This window comes from Onychomys torridus, chromosome 7 (assembly GCF_903995425.1).
Source record: "Onychomys torridus chromosome 7, mOncTor1.1, whole genome shotgun sequence".
In the NCBI taxonomy this organism is placed as follows: Eukaryota; Metazoa; Chordata; class Mammalia; order Rodentia; family Cricetidae; genus Onychomys; species Onychomys torridus.
The window spans coordinates 89,637,309-89,659,546 of NC_050449.1; the positions used below are offsets into that span (position 1 = coordinate 89,637,309).

General features: G+C 48.7%; 1 protein-coding gene across 1 annotated transcript in view; it reads right to left on the bottom strand.

Moving 5' to 3' along the window:
* Positions 1-22,238, bottom strand: part of Spsb4 (splA/ryanodine receptor domain and SOCS box containing 4) — a 72,668-nt gene that overhangs the window by 41,147 nt on the left and 9,283 nt on the right. The window contains exon 2 of the mRNA XM_036193012.1: positions 11,597-12,443. Within this exon, the coding sequence (XP_036048905.1) occupies positions 11,597-12,290 (694 nt within the window). The 5' untranslated portion in view covers positions 12,291-12,443. The remainder of the gene's footprint in view (positions 1-11,596; positions 12,444-22,238) is intronic.

A 22,238-nucleotide genomic window follows, 5' to 3' on the forward strand; every position in this document is an offset into this window, starting at 1 on the left:
CCTTACCACAGGCAATCTGTAGACTCAGGAGGCAGGTGCAGGTGGAAGGGAGAGGGGAGACACCACTCTCAAATGAGATAATAAAACACCCTTCAATCAAACAGTGGACTAAAAGAAGTCCAAAAGGCAGTGTTAATCCCTGAGCCTCACGGTGCCCAGTGTGTCCAATGCTGTTGGCAACAGGCTCATCCTCACTGGGTTACTCTCCATATAACCTTTGCTGGTCACCCCCACCTCACCGTCCAGGTTCCTCTCAGGCCATCTCCCCAAGGAGTTCCCAGGTAACAGTTGTCAGTTGCCCCCTCTCCTGCTGTCCTCATGATCACTTTTCTCAATATCCAGATGGATCAGAAACACGCATCTATTTATGTAAGTGCCGTTCAGTCAGTTTCTTGCTCAAACTGGCATCACAATGTTCCCATCGCTGGACACATATCAGACAATGGAGGAAAGAGTCATGGAGTTGCTAAAGAAAACAACAAGAACAAAACCTGTTCTCATCTTGAGTCCAGGCTGGACAGTGGTGGAAACCAGGTCTACACAGCTCAGTGCAGCAGCCTGGATCTGGCTGGTGTCAGTATAAACACCAGTACGGGCAGATGATCATGTGCCAAGCCACTGGGCAGCAATGACTGCCCAGATCATATCTTTGAACCCATATCATGTTAGCAGCCATGTGTGGGGCACAACTAATGTAAACTTAGAATTCTTCACTAACTGGCAAGCTCTCCAGCTTCCTTCCCAGAAGCATCGGTGAGAAGTGTGTGTGCACTCCTGCTTCCTGAAAGTGCTGTGGAAAGGGATCCCCCCCCCACACACACAACCTGGTCAGGGGTGCTTTTCATACCACTGTCCCAGTTCTCAACTAGGTATCCAATCATGCAACTGGCACTTACTGCGAAGCCACCAAGTGTCAGAAACTGGGTCACAGGGCAACAGGAGGGCAAGAAGATGCATGGACCTGAGGGCCTAAGAATGTATCCACATGACCTTGAGGGTACAGAAGGACACACATGAGAATGGGATTGTTTCTGGGAACCTGGCTTTGGGCACACTGCCCATCAACCTAGAGGCCTTAAGGATGTCCTAAGGAGACAGAGGTGGAGTATGGACATCTTTCCAAACAATGGTACCCTACACTTCACTTGGGCAGCATACCTTCTCCCTTTGGAAAAGAAAGCAGCTGAACTCTGCTGTGGTTTGAAAGAAAATGGCCCCCAAAGAGAGTGGCACTATTAGAAGATGTAGCTTTGTTGGAGTAGGTATGGCCTTGTTGAAGGAAGCGTGTCACTGCAGAGGTGGGCTTTGAGATCTCATATGTGCTCAAGCCACACCCAATGTCTCAGTTCACTTCCTGTTGCCTTGGACCAAGATGTAGAATTCTCCAGCACCATGTCTGCCTGCACGCTAGCTGCCATGCTCCCTGCCATGATGATAATGGATTGAACCTCTGAAACTATAAGCCACCACCTCAATTAAATGTTTTCCTTTATAAGAGTTGCCATGGTCATGGTATCTCTTCACAGCAATGGAAACGCTAAGCCATCTACTAAGCATGTCTTTGGTCTCAGAGCTTTGGAAGCTGGACCTTCATTTCTGCCTTGTACAACATTCTCCAACCTGTTTCTAGAGACTCAGGATACCACTCCTTGCTCTGCCCTGCCCACACTCTCCCCATCTGTCCCTTATCTCAGCAGGGCATCCCAGATGGCTAGCTTCTAGCCAGTGCTGAACTTTTGGCATAAACGGACAGGGAAGCTTGTAACACACGTTCTGGGGCCACTGCATGATTCCTGATCAGGAAGGTGATATCTTGTACAGTATTTCAACTTCTCCAAGAAAGGTGCCAAGTGACTAACTTGAGGGTGCCCACACTACTTCCACAGGTGACAGACCAGCTGAGAGACCCTCCCATAGGAAGCCAGAGGGCTGCAGAGCCAGGATCGAGAACTTTAGGTCAAGACCCGAGAAATGATGAGTCACCTAGCACTTATTAAAGCTCTCAGGATACAAAGGAAGGGTCAAGATGATGGACAGCCAATGACACCCCAAATTATGAGGAAACACAGAAAAGTCACTGGCAAGCTTGGCAATGGGTATGGGGTATAGTCTAGAGCCAATGTGTAGCTGAGACTCTAACAGGATGGCAGAGCCCCTTCCAATCCTGTGCCCAGCACCACCACCATGCAATTCTAATGTGATTTTATGCTCATATCCCTAAGGTGACCGGGCTCTTCTGGGTTCTAGATTTCCAAAGAAGTCTTGACAGAAACATCCCATTTGACTCTTAGCACATGGCCTAAGTTCACGACTCTAGCCCTTCACTGCTAGCAAGGCCCAAGCCTCAGACAGGGGACTGTCCTCTACCTCACTAAACACCAGAAACAAATCTGCATCTGCCCTGGGACACCCCTGCAAAATGATTTTTGAAGGGCAAGTTCTGGAACTCAGTCTGGGTCCAAATGGAGCTACTCAAAAGCATGCACTGGGTTCTGGAGAGACAGCTCAGAGGTCAGGAGCATTTATTGCTTTTGCAGAGAATCTAGGTTCCCAGCACACACGTGGCAGCTCATGACCATCTGTAACTCCAGTTCCAGGGAATCACATGCCCTCTTCTGAACTCTGCAGACACTAGACATGAAGGTGGTGCATATGCATGCAGGCAACATACACACATGCACATCAAATAATCTTTTTTTTTTTAAAGCATGTTCTGAAAGGATTCTAAAGCTGGGAAAGGTTAAGTCTTAGTAGATCTGTCCTCTACTGTACCACAGTGGAGTTCCAAGCTTGGTGAGTAGGAGACAGGGGCCACGTGCTGGCCAGGTGTGGTCTCAAGGGCCTGTGGTGGGGCAGCCCTTGCCTGTCAGGGCTCCCAGCAGGCAGGTCACGAAGCAGGGTTCTCACAGCTCTATTTATAGAAGGTGGCCTCTGAACAGGATGAACCGGGAAAGCCAGCGAGGCAGTATTTTCCAAGCTCACACTGTCTTGGCTTAATTTCATCCTAGGCAAATAAATCATTAAGGAGGCCCTAAGCCCTGGAAGATCTGACGAAGAAGGCCATTACACAGCACAGCCTTCCCTTGAATTATGGAAGGCCTCCGACAGCAGCCTTATTAGTGTCTGGGCCAGACTGTAACTCATGCTAACCACCCCCTTGCTGTAACCAAAGGACGAGACAGGGCGAATCAGCTGGCTCCCTGATGGCAGGCAAAAAAAAAAAAAAATGCTGCCTCCAGCCTTGCAGGCTGCAGCTCTCCCCACTTACTGAAATAGCCCCTGAAAATATGCTTGCTCATTCATTGCTTTCCTAGCGCCTCCTACTCAGAATGGTCCCCACTGCCATGGGATGAGCTGAGAATCAGTGCAGTGGACTGCCCTGGGTTTAAGAGCACACAGGAACTGTGGCAGTGCAGGTGACTAGCACCAACTTCAGCATCTTCAGGAAGCACACTGTAGCCAAGGCCTAGCTGTTGCCAGGGAAAACTGGACATGGCCCTCGGTGTTCTAGTTTATGTATTACAGGTAAGTACTAGACAGCTCCATGAGCTGGCTTTTCATCATCCTGAGCCTCCAACATCCCATGTGCAAAATGGGCTTGTGGATGGGAGGGAAACATTCAAAGAAGTTCAGTGAGCCATCAAGCAGAGGGCCCTGAGCAGCCCTGGATGTGCTGGGGAGCTAAGCAGTTTGATCTGTGATGCTTCCCCAGTCAGCTCACAGCAAAGCTGCCATAATCATGTGGCAGACGGGGAGGGGGCACAAGATGGAAGGGAGCAGAACAGGAAAGGAGAAGATACGGAGGCCCTAGAGGGACAAAGTGCAAGGCCCAGGACCTGCCCTGGCATCAGCTGGCAGGAGAGACAATGGGTACAGGCAGACTGAGCAGCACCAGGCTTTGTTTTCATGGGCAAACATGCCATTTCCAACAGACCAGACTACCGAGGAAGTGTAGATGGGCCTGGCTGCAGGGTCACCTGGCAAGGAAGAGGTGGATGGGAGGTGGGGTTTCTGGAGACAACGTGGTGGTGAGGATTCCTGCTCTATTGCACACCTGCAGCATGTGGTACCTTGGGCATCAGCCCAGAGTTTGTTAGAAATGCAGACTCTTGGACCTCCACAGACCTAGTGGGTCACACATAATCTGCACTGTCAAAAGATCCCTGGGACAAATGTCATCACTACAGCCACACCCCTGATGAGGGCTCTGAGAAACACAGCGGTCAGGAAGCTGTACCTATGCTGCCCGCATGGTAAACAGTAGGGTTCTTTTTCCAAGTATCTGGTTCCAGTGTCTGTAGAGGCTCTGGGCAGGATCTTTCCGTGTGTGTCCGTGTGTGTCCGTGTGTGTCCGTGTGTGTGTGTTAAGAAGAGCAGGAAGGGAGTTGGGGATTTAGCTCAGTGGTAGAGAGCGCTTGCCTAGCAAGTGCAAGGCCCTGGATTCGGTCCTCAGCTCCGGCAAAAAAAAAAAAAAAAAAAAAGAAGAGCAGGAAGGGAGTGATGCAGGCCTAATCCCTTGCTCTGAGCCAAAGGCCTTCCTGGTCCTTGTAGTCCTCACTGATCTTGGCATCCCAACCTCCTCTATCCTGCCTCATATACCAGCTTTCCAGTCCAGAGCCATGAACCACACTGGTGATTCACTCTCTCATCTCTCGCCAGGAACATCTTCAAAGGCTTTGGAACCTGGGTTTTGACTCTGGTTCTGCTGCTAATTGGTAGATGACCTTGGCAAGTCCTCCCAGTCCTCTGCACCATTCCACAACCGCCTATACAATGTGGCTACCAATCGGCTGCAGTACCCCAGGTTTCCTCACCCTAATGCTTGGAGACACTCCGTCTCCTCCCCTCCCCCCCACAAATGTCCAGCAGCAGCTAGGCCCTCCACCTCGCATCTCCTCCTGAGGTACACACATGGCCACAGCAGGAGTGGTACCACTTGCTCACATGGCCCTGCTAAGTACGTGTTCACCAGGCCAGTTATCACTAGGAGACAGATCTTGGCAGAGAAACACTTGAACAAGACACTCAGAGGGAAACCTTCGAAACGGCTCATGGAGAAGGCTTCCCTGGTGTGAAATCCCTCTGATTTCAGTGTGGACCAAAGTTTACTAACAGCTGTTGTCCACAGTGATTTTCCAATCCATGGAACGAAATTAGCACTTTCGTGTGTCTACTACTTTGTGAGTCCCTGCCGTGTGCCAGAAACACATCATCCATGATTCTGACACTTCACGGCAGAATAAATCTCTCTTTCTCAGATGAACAAACTGAGCTTAGAGGTAAAATGACTTTCTCGGCTGCCAGCTAGGTAGAGCAACTCAGACCCCAGGGTGCCAGGAGATCCTGAGGCCAGAGCTACCTCCAGACCATACTGGCCCAGAGTGACATTAGTGTGACACCAGTCCCGCCCACACCCAATTCCAGAGATTGGCATCTGCATGTCCAAGCCCTTGGTGAAGGCAGGGCTGTGTGGGACTGCTCATGACTGTTAAATGTGGAAATTCCTTCAAAGCAGGGCTGTGGCAGCTGAGTAAGGCTCTGTCTCAGCTGAAAAATCTGCTCCTTTTGTGGCGAATAAAAGGTAGGGGGCCCGTTCCTGAATGCCAAGATCCTGAATGGAAGTGCCTGGCCTATCACACAAGCTCCAGCTGGTCTGTTTGTGGAGACAGATGTGCCCCACAAAGCACACAATGAGGAGTGGGGATGGGTCACAGGGGTCAGATTGCAAGAGGGCGGGCAGTGATCCCAGGCCAATTGTGACTCAGTCCCTGCTGTGAGAGAAAAAAGAAAAACCATTCAGGTAGTGGGAGGCTAATACATTCGTGCGTATACACAGCACACCTACTATGCCATCTGGGCATGGGCGCTCCAAAAGAGGAAGCTATGAAGAGTGACATGCAGCACCCTGTGCTTGTCCATGGGGTGCTATGCGGAGGGACAGACAGACGCATCTCCCTTCAGCGGCAGCACCACCACCAAACATACATACCATGGTCTATTCCGGGCAGGCAAGGATGCCAGGTTCTTATACGTTCGGATTGACTAGATTGGACAGCCGAAAAAATTCTCAGCGCAATAAGGTGTCTACAGCCTTCTTGGAATCAAAGCCATGTAACTCGACTGTACTGACAACTAGAAACCAAATCATCCACAGTGCCCACTGGGTGCCTGAGGTGAGCTCCGTGGAATGATGGGAAATGCAAAAGTGTGATGACAGTCTCCATGGGTACACCTGCAGTGGGCCACCTAAGTGCTGGGCCAGACTTCACTTTTCCATCACTTCTACAACACTTGGCAAAACCTTCCAAGTATTCCACTGCACAGATGGATAAACTGAGCGTTAAGAATGTTAAGTAGCGGGAAGGGGGAATAAGTGGAATTCAAATTAAGATTAAAAGTTTATTCTTACAGGAAATTGCCAGGTTGTACCAAAAAAAAAAAAAAAAAAAAAGGGATCTGAATAATTAAACCGTGAGACAACCGGTACTATGAAAATACATGCAACTGTTAATAAGAAATGAGGCCATTCTACCATAACTGATACTTAAATAATTGCCAAGATCCATTAAGATGGGGGAAGGAACTGTGATGCAGAGCTCTGCTTACAGTGTGGTCTAAAAATTCCCTGTCGTAAATATTTCTGGAAGGAAACACAAGAGACTGCTGATGGTGGCTGGTGGTAAGGATGGGGGGTGGGAGAGGGCTGGGACTAGAGAACGTGGTGGGGATGCTTCAGTGCACAACTGTGTGTACTGTTGACATCTTTACCTATTCCAAGGAAACACAAATGTATTAAGTCTTGACTCTCCACTTGTCACAGATGTCTCCCTGGCCAGCATCCCTGCCTGAGTACTTCTCCATTACTTAAAACCTCTGAGTGGGGTCTGGGGATACTCACTGATGGTGCAGAGACAGGGTCTCTCTGGTTGGCAGTGAGCTGGGATGACTACTGAGAGAAGATGGGGAGGTCAGACATGGACCTTGGTGGAGGAGCCACATCCCATCATCAGGGAAGTTGGGAGGTGCTCGCTGCCCATGCCAGACTCCTGAGTGTTGAGCAGGGAAGGCGGTGGGCTCAGCACAGAGCACGAATAAAGTCGGACAAGGGGAGGGTGTCCTTGCAGTCATCCTGTGGAAAACCTCTCTGGTCCCCATCAATAGCCGAAGCTTTGGCTGGCTACCAGCCTCCTCTGCTGCACTGTTGCACCAATAAATACTTGTTGGCAGATCGATTAAACCATCTAGGAATGACATCAAGAAATATCGCTTCTTCTGCTTGGCTCAAGTGGACGGGCCTTCAGAGCCAGCTAGTCTCAGGATACCATACCTGAGCTTCCACTCTCCATCCAAAGTCAGTCCTAAGCACCAGGGGGCCCTCTGTGCAGAACACCCCCAAAACAGCACAAACCAAACACCCCAGCAAAATGTTTAGCCTACGGTATAGCCCATGGGTTCCTCTGACAAACAGAACCATCAGTCCCCCTGTATCAAGGCTGTTGAGGCCCCGAGGCTGTTGGCCTCTATCTGGGGCTCCTTTCCTCCACCTGCGTCACTCACACCCCATTCACCATTCAGGAACTCCAAGACAATGCCCTTCTGTTAGCACTCAGCCACCAGCATGTGGAAAGAGGAGCCTTCAGGACAGGGAGCAATTCCAGACAAGGCCAGGCCACCCCAGAGGTGAGTGTCAGAGCAGATGGGGCATCTTCCGAGACACCATCTGCTTGGTGATGATGCATACCTGATTCCAAGCAGCAGCAGAGCCATCCTCTGCATCCAGCCTCGCTTTGCAGTGCGCTCTGCAGAGTTCTTTGAGGGCAGGGAAGGAAGCAGTGGAGGAGGAAAGAGCAAGAGGCAATATGGCAGGGTCTCAGCTGAGTTCACCACAAAGGACCACAGTCAGGTGGAGCAGACTCTCCTGAGTTGTTTTCCCCCTGCCTTATCTGCTAGGGCCCGGACAACCGTCCACACCATTTGCCTGAATCCAGGGTCCTCAGCTATGAATGGTGTGATTTTGAACACTTGCTCAAGCTCACTGCGCATCAATCCCTTCAGGGTGAATGAAAGATGACCATCCATATATCAGCTTAAAGAGTATTTCAATGATCAGTTTTATAAAGGGCTTAGAAAAGAGCCCAGCAGGACGAGATACTTCCAGCTAGTGTTATTATTGCTATGACTAGGTTGGCTCTAAACAACTGAGACAGCCTAGTCACGTGCCTGACTTGGCCTGCATACACCTCAGCTATACACTTCTCAGCTCTCTCAGTTGCAGAGCCCCGAGGGTCCTTCAGACCTTTGCAGTAAACTCCCAGATGCTAAACTGTATCATTCCACAGTGTAGCAAAAGAACAATTCTATCCACGAGAGGTTCCAGGCATGTGCATTTGCAGGAGGAAACCGCGTTGCCAGGAGCTCTTGTCCCATCAAGCACGTGCTTCCGAGTTCAGTGTGGTAAGACCTTTTAGGGCTTGCTTTTACAGTCATAAAAATCATAAATTGAAAAGGAGTTATCCATTAACAACTTCCATTGCATTAGCGGAAAATGCTTTACAGAGGCCGTTCTTTGTATTCCACTCACGACCCCGGACCTCTTTCAGCTCAGCTGGCTAACTGCAGCAATGGGTTCCAACTACTAGGTGTCTGCTCAGTGCTGCTTAGTTAAAGAGGGGACACTGAGGTTTTGAGGAAGGAGGTCTTTCAGGGAAGTAAACCCAAGGGGCAGCCCTTTTATGCCAAACTATGCTTTCATTCCAATCTCTCAACCCCAGACAGGTTACCATGTCTACAATCAACAAAGGCTCAGAATTCAACCCACAGATCTTCATGTTGGGCCACCTTCCCAACCCAGGGACTCTGGGGCCAAACTATTTTCTTCCCTGGGAATTCATGGTGGAATTCATCCCAGGTCACTCTCCACATATACAACATAGCTCTTTCCTAATCACTTCCCCAGCTCTGGAACGCCACTGTAGCCCAGGCTACCACATAGTCAGGGCTTGCCCCAAGCTGAGCATCCCTCTCTGCCATCATACCTCTACCCAAGGTAGAGGAGGCTACTCTTGTCTGGAGAAAAGGCTAGCACAAGGCCAGGCAAACTTACCTGGTCATCAAACAGGAGATGCTATAGGCTTGCATCGTGACATCCTACTCTACCATCACACCCTCTACCCTGTAATCTCCTCCACCTCCTGAATCCTGTTCCTGATTCTGCCAAGCTGAAGAACCCCAGCCACTGGAGAGGACAATGACACCATCCAAAGGGCCCATGAGGTCAAAATGCAACAAACACAGCTGCCTTTCCCACCCAGCCTCCTTCAGCAGTGCAGGAGACCCCTGACTCCAACAGCCACAAGAGAGCCAAGGGACAACATGTCCGTGCCTTCGTTTTGCTGTTGAAGACCAAGCAATAGACGGGAGTGGTCAATAACCAAAAGGAAATATTCTTCTTCAGGATTTCACAGCTCCCCCTGCTGTCGATTCAGACATTTGATCCTGGCTACCATTGACGCCAACACTCAAACTAAGAAAGGGATCCCATGTCCCATTTTACAGATGAGTAAAGTGGATCCTAGGGGATGAGAGTGACTCACTAGAGACAGAACCACTGAACTGGGGAATGTACAGAGGTACAGGACACACCAGCAGTAAACGTCTCATTGGACCTGCGTGCTCACTAATGCCATTATTTCCCCATGTCTATCTAAGAGGATTCCAGACACTTTCTACAAGGCACCATGACGGTCACCGTGCTCAGAGCAGACTGCCTCATCTGCTCTGGGGTTTTACAGTTAAACAAAAACCAGAGCATCATTCCACCATTAATCTTAGCCCAACGAGCACAGAAACAAACACCAGTGAAAACGCCCGCCAGTTATCCCAGGGCTGGGAGGGCCGGCCGCTCTTGTGTGGGTCTGCCACCCTCAAACTGTTGGCTCACAATTTGCTCAAGCAAACACACGAGTCAAGCCTTGCCTGGGTGTTACTCTTGGGCTCTCAACTGAAGAGGGTGAACATGGGGAAATGGTTGGTCTCAGAGGCCAACATACCTGGGCGGGCGGGGGTGCACTGCGCACACGCGCGGGGTGTGTGTGTGTGTGTGTGTGTGTGTGTTGGGGGGGGGGGGGGAGGTCGCTGTTTATGGTTCTGGAGTTCTGTGCTTCAAGTTTTTTGTTTGCCTCTCTGTTTTCGTTTTCTCTGTCTTTCAAAAAAGAAAAAGGGCTCTGGAATCAGCCACACTGGCTGGCAATTATATCTCTCATTTAAAATGAACCCTGGAATTGGGGCTGCAAGCACTCACTTCTGTAAGTTTCGGTAGGGGTGTGGGAGGAAGTCTACAGATGGGTGCTGGTGGACTGGTCCCTAAGACTCTTTTCTCACCGCTATGACCTGATGAGGAGGGACTTATGGGCAAGCTCATCCTGGCTTAGGCATAGGAAGGTATAAGGACCCCATGACAAGGGAAGGCTAACAAACAGGAGAAGGAGCAGGAGGCAACTGGTCACGTGACAGCTGCAGTCCAGGAAGCAGAGAGCTGACATAAAGTGGAGCCAGGCTCTAAAAACTCAAGATCCACCCTCCCCTCCCCTCCATGATCAACTTCCTCTCACGAGGCTCCACTTCCTGAAGGGGGTGAGAATTCAAACATGAGCCTATGGGGGACATTTCATGTTTAAATCACAATAGCTGGTATGCATGAGAAAGCCCAACAAAGCACTGGGATTCAAGATGGGCCATGTAGCTATGTGTGCCCTTCCTGGAGGCTGCCCTCCTCCCCCTGCCTCTGCCTCCCAAGTGCTAGGATTAAAGGCGTGTGCTGCCACCACCGCCTGGCATTATTGCGATTTTTAAACCGCCTCATAGGTTATGCATTTTGAAAAAAAGAGGACTTCATGTTGCTGGGGTAAAACCCAGCAGCCCACAGAGGGGTTTCACTTCAACCACAGTCTTTAGCAGTTGCTGGGACAGTTCACAGTATCTAGATTTCTGGTTGTCTGGAAAAAATGGCAAAATTCCATAGTCCAGGCCTTCATTTCCACATGGCTATAGCCAGCTGGAGGTAAGAGTAGTTTACCTCCTTTGACAGCTGCCAGAGGGAGCTGAGATTCGGGTGTTCAGACCCGCATACAGTAGGCGGCAATAAATGACAGTTGCTAACACTACCTCTTGTTTAATAGCTGGATTCCAACCCAGGAACTGGGCAGTGGTGAGATGCTCTCCAGCTGTGACCAGGTTGGGTCACTTCACAAATCTCTTTAGCACTCACAGGCTTTATCAAACACATTGACTGCTCTGAGCACACACATGATCCTACAGGACCCTCCGAAGTGCCCTGAGTTGGAGTGTGGCCATGTGACCCTCTTGAGTGCCCTGAGTTAGATTATGCCCATCGTGCCATTTACAGATGGGAAAATTGAGGCACGGCCTCCAAGCTGCCAAGCCTTCAGTGAAGACAGAATTCAAAACTACTCCCTGACCACTGCTAAAAACTGCAGGATTCCCCAACTGCGGCTCTACCTGCTCTGCTTCCCCTCTCCCCAACTCTCCTGGGGCAGGAAGCCTCTACACCCCATGCCACCTAGTCCAGCACACTTACGGTCAAGGCCATTGATGTAGCGCATGGTGACTTCGCAGTGGCCCCACACGGCACTCACCACCGGGTACAATTTCTTGCCCTTGAGGCCACGGAAGGCCACACCCAGGTACTGGCCATCCACGATGAAGCTAAGGGTGCCCTCGTCCATGTCCAGCACGACCAATAAGGAATCTGGCAGAGCGAAGGCCTCATCTGGGCCCAGGAAAGCAGGGTATGCCACCCCAGGCCGGTTCTTGCCATCATGATAGAGGCGGCTGCGGCCCAAGTCCCAGCCCCACGACTCGGAGTCGCTGCCCACCAGTGCGGTATAACCCACTGAGTGCAAGGGGGCACGGGCTGTGGCCACGCCCACCACAGCATGGGTGCCCCGCTGCCTAGCCGGCCAGTGGATCTGCCATGCATGCAGGCCCCGGGCATGGCCCACCTTGCCACGGATGCCATCTGTGCTCTGGGCCACCGGGTGGCGGTGGAAGGTGAGGCGGTCATCGTCCTTGACGAAGACATTAAGTGAGCGGTCCTCGGGGTTCCATGCGTGTCTCAGCTGCACAGCCAGACCTGCTGCCGGCATGTCCAGCAGCTGATCTAGCCGCCCTGGCCGCCCGGGCTCTGAGCCTCGAAGCTCCCGCTTGGCTGGCCGAAGTGTTGGTTCTCGTACCTCCACGGACTTGAGGCTCCCAGAGAGCTTCTGACCCATGGCTCACTATGGGGAGGGGACCGCTGCGGGCCACTGCTACCTCGCCAGAGCCTCCACTGCCCGCAGCCAGGGATGGACCCCGAGGCTGAGAACCAGGCTTCCTGATGGTTGATCTCCACAGCCTCTGCTGGGCTGTGGCAGAGGCCCAAGCTCCTAGAAGGAAGCAAAGGGCACAGGTTAAGACAGAATCATCAACAGTCAGCTACTCATCCCTTCATTTATACCCAGGCCTTGGTAGGGCCCTTTGCAAGGCCCTACCGCATAATTAATGTGCATAATAATTAATGATACTTCATATCTGGTACTTTCCAAGTATATGAGATATGGCAGACACTGCCCTCAGTGATTAAGGTTTCTCCATTCATCTAAATCTTAAAGAGGTCAGTGATTAGCCAGTCTCACAGGTCCTTTGCTCTCAGAGTCTCAGAGTCTGTTCTGGGCACCAGAGCAACCACTGGAAATCACTGTCGCTATAAGAACTGAACCCCAAGACATGGGAGTGCCGAGACATGGGGCCATACACACTTAGCATGTGGCTCATGGATGGGTTTGGAGTTCCAGTTGTCTGGAGCTTTAAAAAAAAAACATCTTAAAATGTAACCAGGTTTGGGAAGCAAGACACAGAGCAAGTGTCCAGCAGGGTCACCCAGGGACAAGGATTCCAGCAACTATTTGAGGATGGTGTGTTGTCACTATGGGAAAAGAAATGGCAGAGAAAGAGGAAAAGAGAGCTGGTCGGTCCAAACCGTGGAGCCAGACAACACTGATACAAATCCCTCTCTATCTGAAGCCTCTCCTGAACTCTACTTTCCTCCTCTGTAAGATGGGATGAAACACCTCCCTCCAGGTGGCATGAGATACTGAAAGATGATACAATAAAAGCTCAGATCTGGGACTCTAGAGGCAGGCATCCCACAGGGAATTATTTCTCTTGGATACACCCATGTTTTCCCTGGGTATAGAAACATCATTGATAACATTAATCCCAGTCAGTATCCCTTAGTGCAAGACGGTGGTTTTCCAGGAGGAGGAGGAGGAGGAGGAACTGGCCTCAGTAAGGACACTCAGGCTCCTGGGATCTTGGGGTGCTTAGATGGCCCTAAATATGGGAAGAGGAAGGTTGCTCTTTGCCCCACCTGACTCCCACAGCTGGCAGAGGACAGGGTTGTGCCTTCTTCTTCCCTAGCCTGAGAACAGCTTGACTCAGGATGACTTGCCCAAGACAAACAAGAAGACAGGATGCTGCCATGTTCTGTCTAGCCTATCTATAACTTCCTAGTCAGTCTTCACTGTCAACTTAAGAAGCACCTATGAGATTAGTGAAGCTCACCTCTGGGTTATATCTGAACCAGGACATTTCCAGAAAGAGTTAACAGAAGGTGGAATGCCCACCCTAAATGTGGGCAGCACCATTCCATAGGCTGGCGATTCAGATGGAATAAAAGGGGGAAGAGAAAGCTACCTACTGTAGGCACATTCTCTCCCCGACCTTCCTGGCCACTATCCCACAATGTGAGCGAGCTGCTGTGCGGGGCCATGCCCTTTTCTCCATATTAATCAGAAACCTCTGCAATTGCAAAGAAAATAAATCCTTTCCTTTTTTTTTCTATTTTTATTTTATCTGCGTTGGTATTTTGCCTGTTTGTACATCTGTGTGAGGGTCTCGGGTCTCTTGGAACTGGAGTTACACCAGTTGTGAGCTGCCACGTGGGTGCTGGGAATTGAACCCAGATCCTCTGAAAGAGCAGTCAGTACTCTTAACTGCTGAGCCATCTCTCCAGCCCCTAAAATCCTTTCTTCTTTAAGTCATTCCCTCGGGCATTTTGTCATAGCACAAAGGATGACAAATGCAGAGAACTAAGGCTGAGATGCAGTTGATACTGTGACTGTACCTGACCATGTGGTACAGAAACATGCGGAACTAGTTTGTCGGGAGAATTCAGAAAAGTTTGCAGAAGCCAGCCAGAGATATCCTAGAATGCTATAAGCACAGCTTAATGAGTGATTCTGAGACCTTAGGACACCAGGGTGCTGAGAGGAATGCCAATGAACAGTAAAGGCATCTCATCCAGTTCCAGGCAGAAACAATGTCTCGTGGGAACTGAACCGAGGCCATCTGTGTTACTCTCTGGCCAAGAAGCTGTGCACATTTTGCCCATGTCCTGAGACTTCACAGAGGCTGAATTTAAAGGTGAAGAATGAATGAATTTGGGGGAGGGAGTCTCAGAGCAGCCCCGTGTTCAGGCTATGACTAAGTTTGGCTCTTCGGCCAGATTCACAGTGAGGTCTGGGAGCAAAATACACAGTGAGAAGATCCTAACACTTAAAAAGACACTGGGATGGGTACTACTGACTATCAACTTGGCAAGACCCAGGGCCACCTAGGAGACCAACCTCTGCTCGTGCTGTGGGGGTTTCTGGGCTGGCTTGGAGTAGGAAGACTTACTCTCAAATGTGGGCAGCACCATCCCATAAGCTGGGGCCCTGGCCTGAAAAAAAGGTGAGCTGAGCCAGCATTCATCCCTTGCTCATCTCTCACCATGGGTGTGATCTCCCCACAGTCCTGCCGTCCAGCTTTCTCCGCCATGACCAACTGCATCAAGCTGCAACAAACCCTTCCCTTAAGGTGCTTCCATCAGGGTTTCCATAGCAATGAGAAAAATAACAAATACAGAAGCCACAGCAGTGTGGCCTCTAAAGAGATCAGAGCAGTGGTTCTCAACCTTCCTAATGCTGCGACCCTTTAAAACAGTTTATCATGTTGTGGTGACCCCCCCCCCCCCCAAAAAAAAAACCATTTCCATTGCTACTTCATAACTGTAATCTTGCTACTGTTACAAAGTAACAAAAGTAAATATCTGATATGCAGGATATCTGATACACGACCCCTGCAGGAAAGGCGTCGCAACCCACAGATTGAGAAACACTGGGTTAGCGCCATTATAGAGGGGCATCAGGACAACTAGAAAGATGCCTTGAGAGCATCTAGGGAATTGGCTCAAGAGTGTGAAGGTTTTCACTTATTTGGAAGACTCTGCCCCAAGAAGAGAACTCCAGGATACCCTGCCTGTACCAGGCACCTAGGAAATAGTCTCTGTTTTCAATCATCAAGGCACTCAGGCCACTTCAGTCATGACCCAAGATGCTCTCTGGCTATTGCTTGAGGAGGTGGCAAATCCAGCATTATCCGCCATGCTGGTTTTGCAGGCATGCTGAATGCAACAACTACTGCATCATGGAGGCTTAAACCTAAACTGCAAAGGAAGCCAAGGTGGCTGGACAGTCTGTGACAGAAGTGGAGTCCCTGCAGGAGAGGGGGTCCCAGGAAAAGTCAATGACTCTTCCAAGGGGGGTGCATGAAACTGTGAAGGTGAAGAAGCCAGAGACTGCAGGAAGGTGGGATGTCTGCTGAAGAAGGCAGTGGGCAGTGAGCAGAGACAGCCAACAGAGAAGCCAGGTGATAGACAAAGGACAAGGTCAAGGGTGCTGGGGCCTTCCAGAGCTGACATCATGATGCCCCGTGCCCCTAAGAGGTTTCAGTCTTGTTTTGGTTCTGTCCTTCCCATTCCCCAGCGCTGTCTATTGAAATGGGGATGTTTGGTCTGGGTTATCGTATCTTGGAAGCATGTGACTTGTTTTTGATTTTGCAGGGGCCCACCGCTGAATGTGTGCATGGATGTTTGGAGGATAAGCTGGACTTGAACAATGTTGCAACTGTTGAGACTTTGGGGACACACAAGAGCGACTAAATGCACTTTAGGACATTATAAGATAGAACTGGGCCTTTAGGGAGCCAGAGGTGAAATGTTGTAGCTTGCATGTTAATTGATAAGAGGTGAACTTATGATAGTTAATTCTTTTTCTTGAATGTATGTACATGCAGGTGTGTGTGTGTGTGTGTGTGTGTGTGTGTGTGTGTGTGTGTGTGTAGGTACAGGTGCATGTGTGTATGCGGGTGCATATGCACGTATGTGTGTAAGTGACCCATAGGTAACCCTGAATGTATTCTTTGGGTGCCATCTGCCTTAGTTTTTAAATAAGGGTCTCTCAATGGCCTGGAACTCACTGAACAGGCTAAGCTGGCTGACTAACAAATCCCAGGGATCCATCACCTTTTCCAATTCCCCAGGGCTGGAATTACATGTTCAAACCACCATGCCTGGCTTTTGTACATAGCTTCTGGGGATTACGCTCAGGTCCTTGTGTTTGTATGGCAAACACTTTACCACCGGAGCCATCTCCACCCACGACAATCTTGAGTGTCAACTTGACTGGACTGAGAAGTGCCCGGGAGGGTGGACAGGTGCACCTCCCATACTACCACAGGCATTCCCTGTGTGCTCCCGGCCTCCGCCATCAGATCTGCCACAAGGTACTGAAACTCTGGCACTGTGAGCCAAAACAAATCCTTCTCCCCTTAGGCTGTTTTCTCAGGTGTTTTGACACAGACAGGAAAGTCTAATACCCCACCCAGACAGAAGCACACCCCAACCAAAGGGCAGAAGGGAAGGAAGGACCCCCGCTGCCACCTAGCATAGACACACATGTTTTGGATTTCTTTGTTAACGCTCTGGTTTTAGTCTCGGCCCCCATGTTCCTCTCTTTCTTTGTCAGGCCTCCACTGAAACTGGTATTAACTCTGTTTGGAAAAGTTCTGGGTAATGTTTCATCTGAGAGAATACTCGATCACAAAAATTCCCACCACTCCATAGTTTAAAGGCGGCAGAATAAAACTGCTCATGTTCTTATCTGGAATCACCCAAAATCAAGGAGAAAGAGAACTGGAAATGCAAAGGTCCTCTTCTGCAAAACCGGACACATTTGTAACCCAAACCCCAGCTTAGGAGGGAAAGGCTGCCAAACACAGTCAGAGGCAGCCCGAGCAGCCAAGATCAAAGCTGGTCCAAAACACCTCGAGAAGGCACCTTGCGGGTCAGGGCTGTGGGAAAGCCTGCAGAGCAGGCCAGCAGCTGGGATTCCTGAAGGAAGAATCCAATGGTCTAAGTCAAGAGCGTTGGGCACAGGATGTGCAGTCTGGTGTCAGGAGCTGCCTTTGGCCTCTCAGGGAATGGCACACAACCTGCCTTCTTCACGGGCAGCAGAGGGGAGGCAGGGCAGGGAGGAGAGAAGCTCAAAGCTACAGCTCTCTGCTGACTGAAAAGAAGCAACTTCCAAAAGAAATCATCACCCAGTGAACTGAGCAATCTGCATCCTTGTTGTAATTGTTGTATGTGCACTTCTTCTGCAAATACCGTCTGCAAAATCCTGATCCAGGACAGCGGGCCTCCATCAGTGAGAACCATACCCGGATGTAGGGAAGGAGCTATCAAAAGGCGGCTCAGCCAGTAGGGAGCTTCTCGCCAAGTGTGAAGACCTGAGTTTGACCCCAAGACCCATGGTAGATGGAAGAGAACCAATTCCCAAGTTGTTCTCTGACCTCTGCATGCACAATGTGGCACTCACACCCTTCCCCCAACCCCATGCTCACCCTTCCCTCACCCCACAAACACAAAATAAGTAAATGTCATTTAAAAATGCTAAGATCCTATCAGAGAAACAAAGGAGAAAAAAAGGAAAAAAAGGCAACTCAAGAAAAGCCATGTCATTTAAAAATGTTAAGATCCTATCAGAGAAACAAAGGAGAAAAAAAAAAGTCAAAAAAGGCAAGTCAAGAGAAGCCGTCATCTAAAGCAGCTGCCGTAAAGCAGCTAGAAACTGTGATCGAATCGGTAAACAATCTTTGCAGTTACTCATTTTAGAAGGCAGGCAGTCTAAACAAAAGATTAAATTCATTCTACATAGTTATTCTAAAGATAACTTCCCCAACTAACAATAAAGCACAAACCTTCTAAACTGTCAGAAGGGAGGCGGCACAAAGTAAAACAGACCGTACCCCGGAGGGCTTTGTTTTAAAAAGCTATTGAAGCAAGAAGACAGAAAGACATAAAGATGTGATAGTAAAACCAAGACCAAAGTAGTAGCCATGTCAACGAATAGCCATAACAATCCACTCAAAGGCAAAGACTGAAACTAGGAACCAGACACAATCCCCTGCCACAGACAACACAGGAGAGCCATCCCCAAACAAAGTGAGTCAGAGCCAGAAACAGTGGAAGGACGGACACACAGCCAGCTCGGTGGAAGTGCATACCCAGAACAGCCTCAGCACGAGCCAAGTAAAGTGGATTTCAAAGCAAAAGTTTTAAATGAAGCGAAGGAGAATGTTTTGCAGTAATAAAGGAACATGATCCACAGCTGAAGATCGCACACATCAGATGGAGCCCATAATTCAGAGCAAAGCTAGAGGGACTCCAGGACAGGTGATTTTAATTCCCATCTTCCAGCTCATGAGTGGGCAGGTGAGCAAATGTAATATAGACAACGAAGAGGCAAAGCCTGCGTCATACGCTAGATCTAGTTGATGTGGGGATTTGTGTACTGTGTCTCAAAAGCAAAGAATGCACGTTCTTTCAGGTGTTCATGGAACCACCAAAAACTCCTGCTTGGCAGCTCATAACTGCCTATAATTCCACTTTCAGGGGTCTGACACTTTCACAAAGACATATATACCAGTAAAACATGAATGCACATGAAATAAAGTATTAAAAAAAAACCTTTCCTGCATATTAGGCCACAAATAAAGCCTCAGAAAGTGAATATGGCAGTATCTAGTAACAGAGGTGGCATGAGGGACATCACAAAATCTGATCACTGAGCATTTTTTAGATTTTTCTTTAAACAATTCAGATTTTAAAGTTTCATATACAAATGCATGGTCTCTAGACAAAAAAAAAATCCATCTATTAAATCTGTGGGATGTCTCTGACACAAGGAAGAAAAAGCCATAGATAATGTGCTTACAGTAACAATTTTTTTTTACAGTTTTTTATTTATTTTGGGGTGAGGGGCATGCTCGCCAAGGTGAGAATGTGGGGATGAGAGGGCAACTTATGGGAATCAGTTCTCTCCTTCCACCACCTAGGTCCTGGGATTGAACTCAGGTCATCTCCACTTTCTGGGTGAGCCATCTCACCACACCCCTCACCAGAGTTAGGTAGAAAAATAACAGGATTAAGAGAAAATCCAAGAGCTAGTTCTCTTTTGTGGAGAGAGGGGCAGATATCAGAAAACTAAAAGTAAACCAGTAACTAATCCAGTGTAATCATACTGTCTTTTCTACTAGCAATATTACCTCTTACACTAGCCTGTCACATTGCCCTCAACGTGCAAAATGAAGTGGCATTTTCTCTGTGGTTCCTTCTCCCCAACACAGAAACACATTCTAATCGTAAAGATAACAGAACAAATTCTAATTGGTGGGGCAGGGGGCCCCAGATGCCCAACCAGCCAGCATTCCTCTGAACTGTCAAGGTCACTGAAAACAAGAAAAGGTCAAGAGTCTGTGACAAGCCAAGAGGAACCCAAGGGGACATAAGGGCCAAACATAGGATGGGTTCCCTGGTGGGATACCGGAACCAAAAAAAGGACTGTAGAAAAACCAAAAATCATTTGGATAACAATAATGTAGCAATATTGGTTTGTTGATTGTGATGAATCTGTAATACCAGTGTAAGAGTTAACTGTAAAGAGGGACTATGTATGTGGGGTCAGTGAGTGAAACCTCTCTGTATGTTGGTTGAATCCTCCCCTCCCCCACACCGCTTTCTCTCTCCTTTCCTCCCATGTTGAAGATTGAACCGGGGCCTCATGCAGCTTGGTAAGTATTGGTTTGGTTTTTCTATAAGTCTAAAATTATTCAGAAAGTAAAACTTGTAGTTAAATCTTAAATCGGTTTCTCAATTTGAGGAATACCAAAAATGTACACTAACCAAACTTAACCACTTACCTTATGAGCTCCTCATCTAACACATTTAGATGCATTTCATTGTTGTTGTTGTTTTGTTTTTTGAGACAGGGTTTCTCTGTGTGACAGTCCTGGCTGTCCAGGAACTTGATTTGTAGACCAAGCTGGCCTCAAACTCACTGAGAACTGCCCGTCTCTGCCTCCCAAGTACTGGGATTACCACCACCCAGCAAGAAACAACTTTTAACTGCTGTGGAGAGCCATTTTTTTTAAATCTATCAGATTATTAAGATCCAGAAGATGAATGGCTCCTTGCAGGAGGTGTAGAAAAGCTGACAGCCTGTACATCACGGAACTGAATGTATCGTTGTCAACTCAGCGTGGTAAATTAACTCCATCTTTCAAAATGGCAAATGTACTTAATCTAACCATTTCACTTTCCCCATTTATTTAGCTATATTCTCAATTGTGCACAACATTTTACACATTTGTTTCAACAGTAAAATATTGGAGAAAAGCAAATAGAAGACAGATAAAACTAATGATCAATCTACCTGCTGTGGCTTGAATGTGAAATGTCCCCCATAGGGGGACATTCCTGTGTGTGCACTTGAGTCCCAGGCAGCCCTAATTGGGAAATATGGTGATATTGTGTTCCCCCAAATACTGTGTACCCTAATAAACTTATCTGGGGTCAGAGAACAGAATAGCCACTAGATATAGAGGCCAGAAAATGGTGGCACACGCACCTTTAATCCTAGCATTCCAGAAGCAGAGATCTGCCTGGATCTCTGGAAGTTCAAGGCCACACTGGAAACAGCCAGGTGTGGTAACAAGAACCTTTAATCCCAGGAAGTGATGGCAGGAAACAGAAAGGTATTTAAGGCGTGAGGACGAGGATCTAGAGCCTTGTTAAGCTTTTAGGCTTTGAGCAGCACAGTTCAGCTGAGATTCATTTGGATGAGGACTCAGAAGCTTCCAGTCTGAGGAAACAGGATCAGCTGAGGAGTTGGCAAGGTGAGGTAGCTGTGGCTTGTTCTGCTTCTCTGAGCTCCCAGCATTCACCCCAATACTGGCTCAGGTTTGTTTTTATTAATAAGACCTGTTAAGATTTGTGCTACAGGGAAGTCTGTGGAATCTTTAGGAGATAGAACCCTTTGGAGAAAATGAGCCTCCGGAGGTGGGTTTTGAGGTTTTACAGCCCAGTTCCACTTCCTGTCCACTCTGCTTCACCACTACAGATGCCAGGTGACCTGCTGGCTTCCTGTTCCCGACTTCTCCAGTGTGACAGACTGTATCCTTTTGAACTGTAAGCCAAATTGAACTTTTCCTCCATTAAGTCGATTCTTGTTAAGTGTTTTGCCATACCACGACAAAGCGTAGCTAATCCAGGACACTGGCTGTGGGAAGTGAGGCCACTGCCATGACAAATCTGGCCATGTGATGAATCACACAAATTTTGGGTTTGTCTGAAGGAGAAATGCAGAAGAGTTTGGAACACTGGGTTACAAAGAAACTCCAGAACACTGTAAGCAGAACTTAGCAAAGTATTCTGGTAGGAGTTTGAAAGGCCAGAATCCAGGGAGAAATGTGAGCTGTGGAGGCCCAGCTCCTAAGGTGTCAGGGCAGAACAAGGACCCTATTGAGATCTGGGTTAGAAGCCACATGTGTGCTATTCTAGCAAAGAACATGGCTTCGCCCTGCCCCTGTCCAGAGAACTTGAGTGAGGCTGATTTTAAAGTAACGAACTAATGCATTGGGCAGAGGAAACCTTGAGGGGAGGTAATGCTCTGGCTGTGGACCCGTCACTACTAACTAACCAGTATTATCCAGGTCTGCAATGAAAGTTAGCATCTATGGATTAGAAAAATAGTTTTCAAATGTGCCATCTGGCTAGTAAGTGAGTGAGTACGGTAGTTTGAATGGAAATGGCTCCCATAGGCCCATATATTGGAATGCTTTGCCTACCCTCCCACCCCCAATTGCTGGAACTGTTAGGGAAGGATTAGAGGTGTGGCCTTGTTGGAGGAAGTATGTCACTGGGAGCTGGCTTTGAGGTTTAAAAAATCCCTGCCATTCCCAGTCTCTTCCTCTTTTGGCCTGCTGCTTATAAATCAGAGGTCAGCTCTCATCTACTGCTCCAT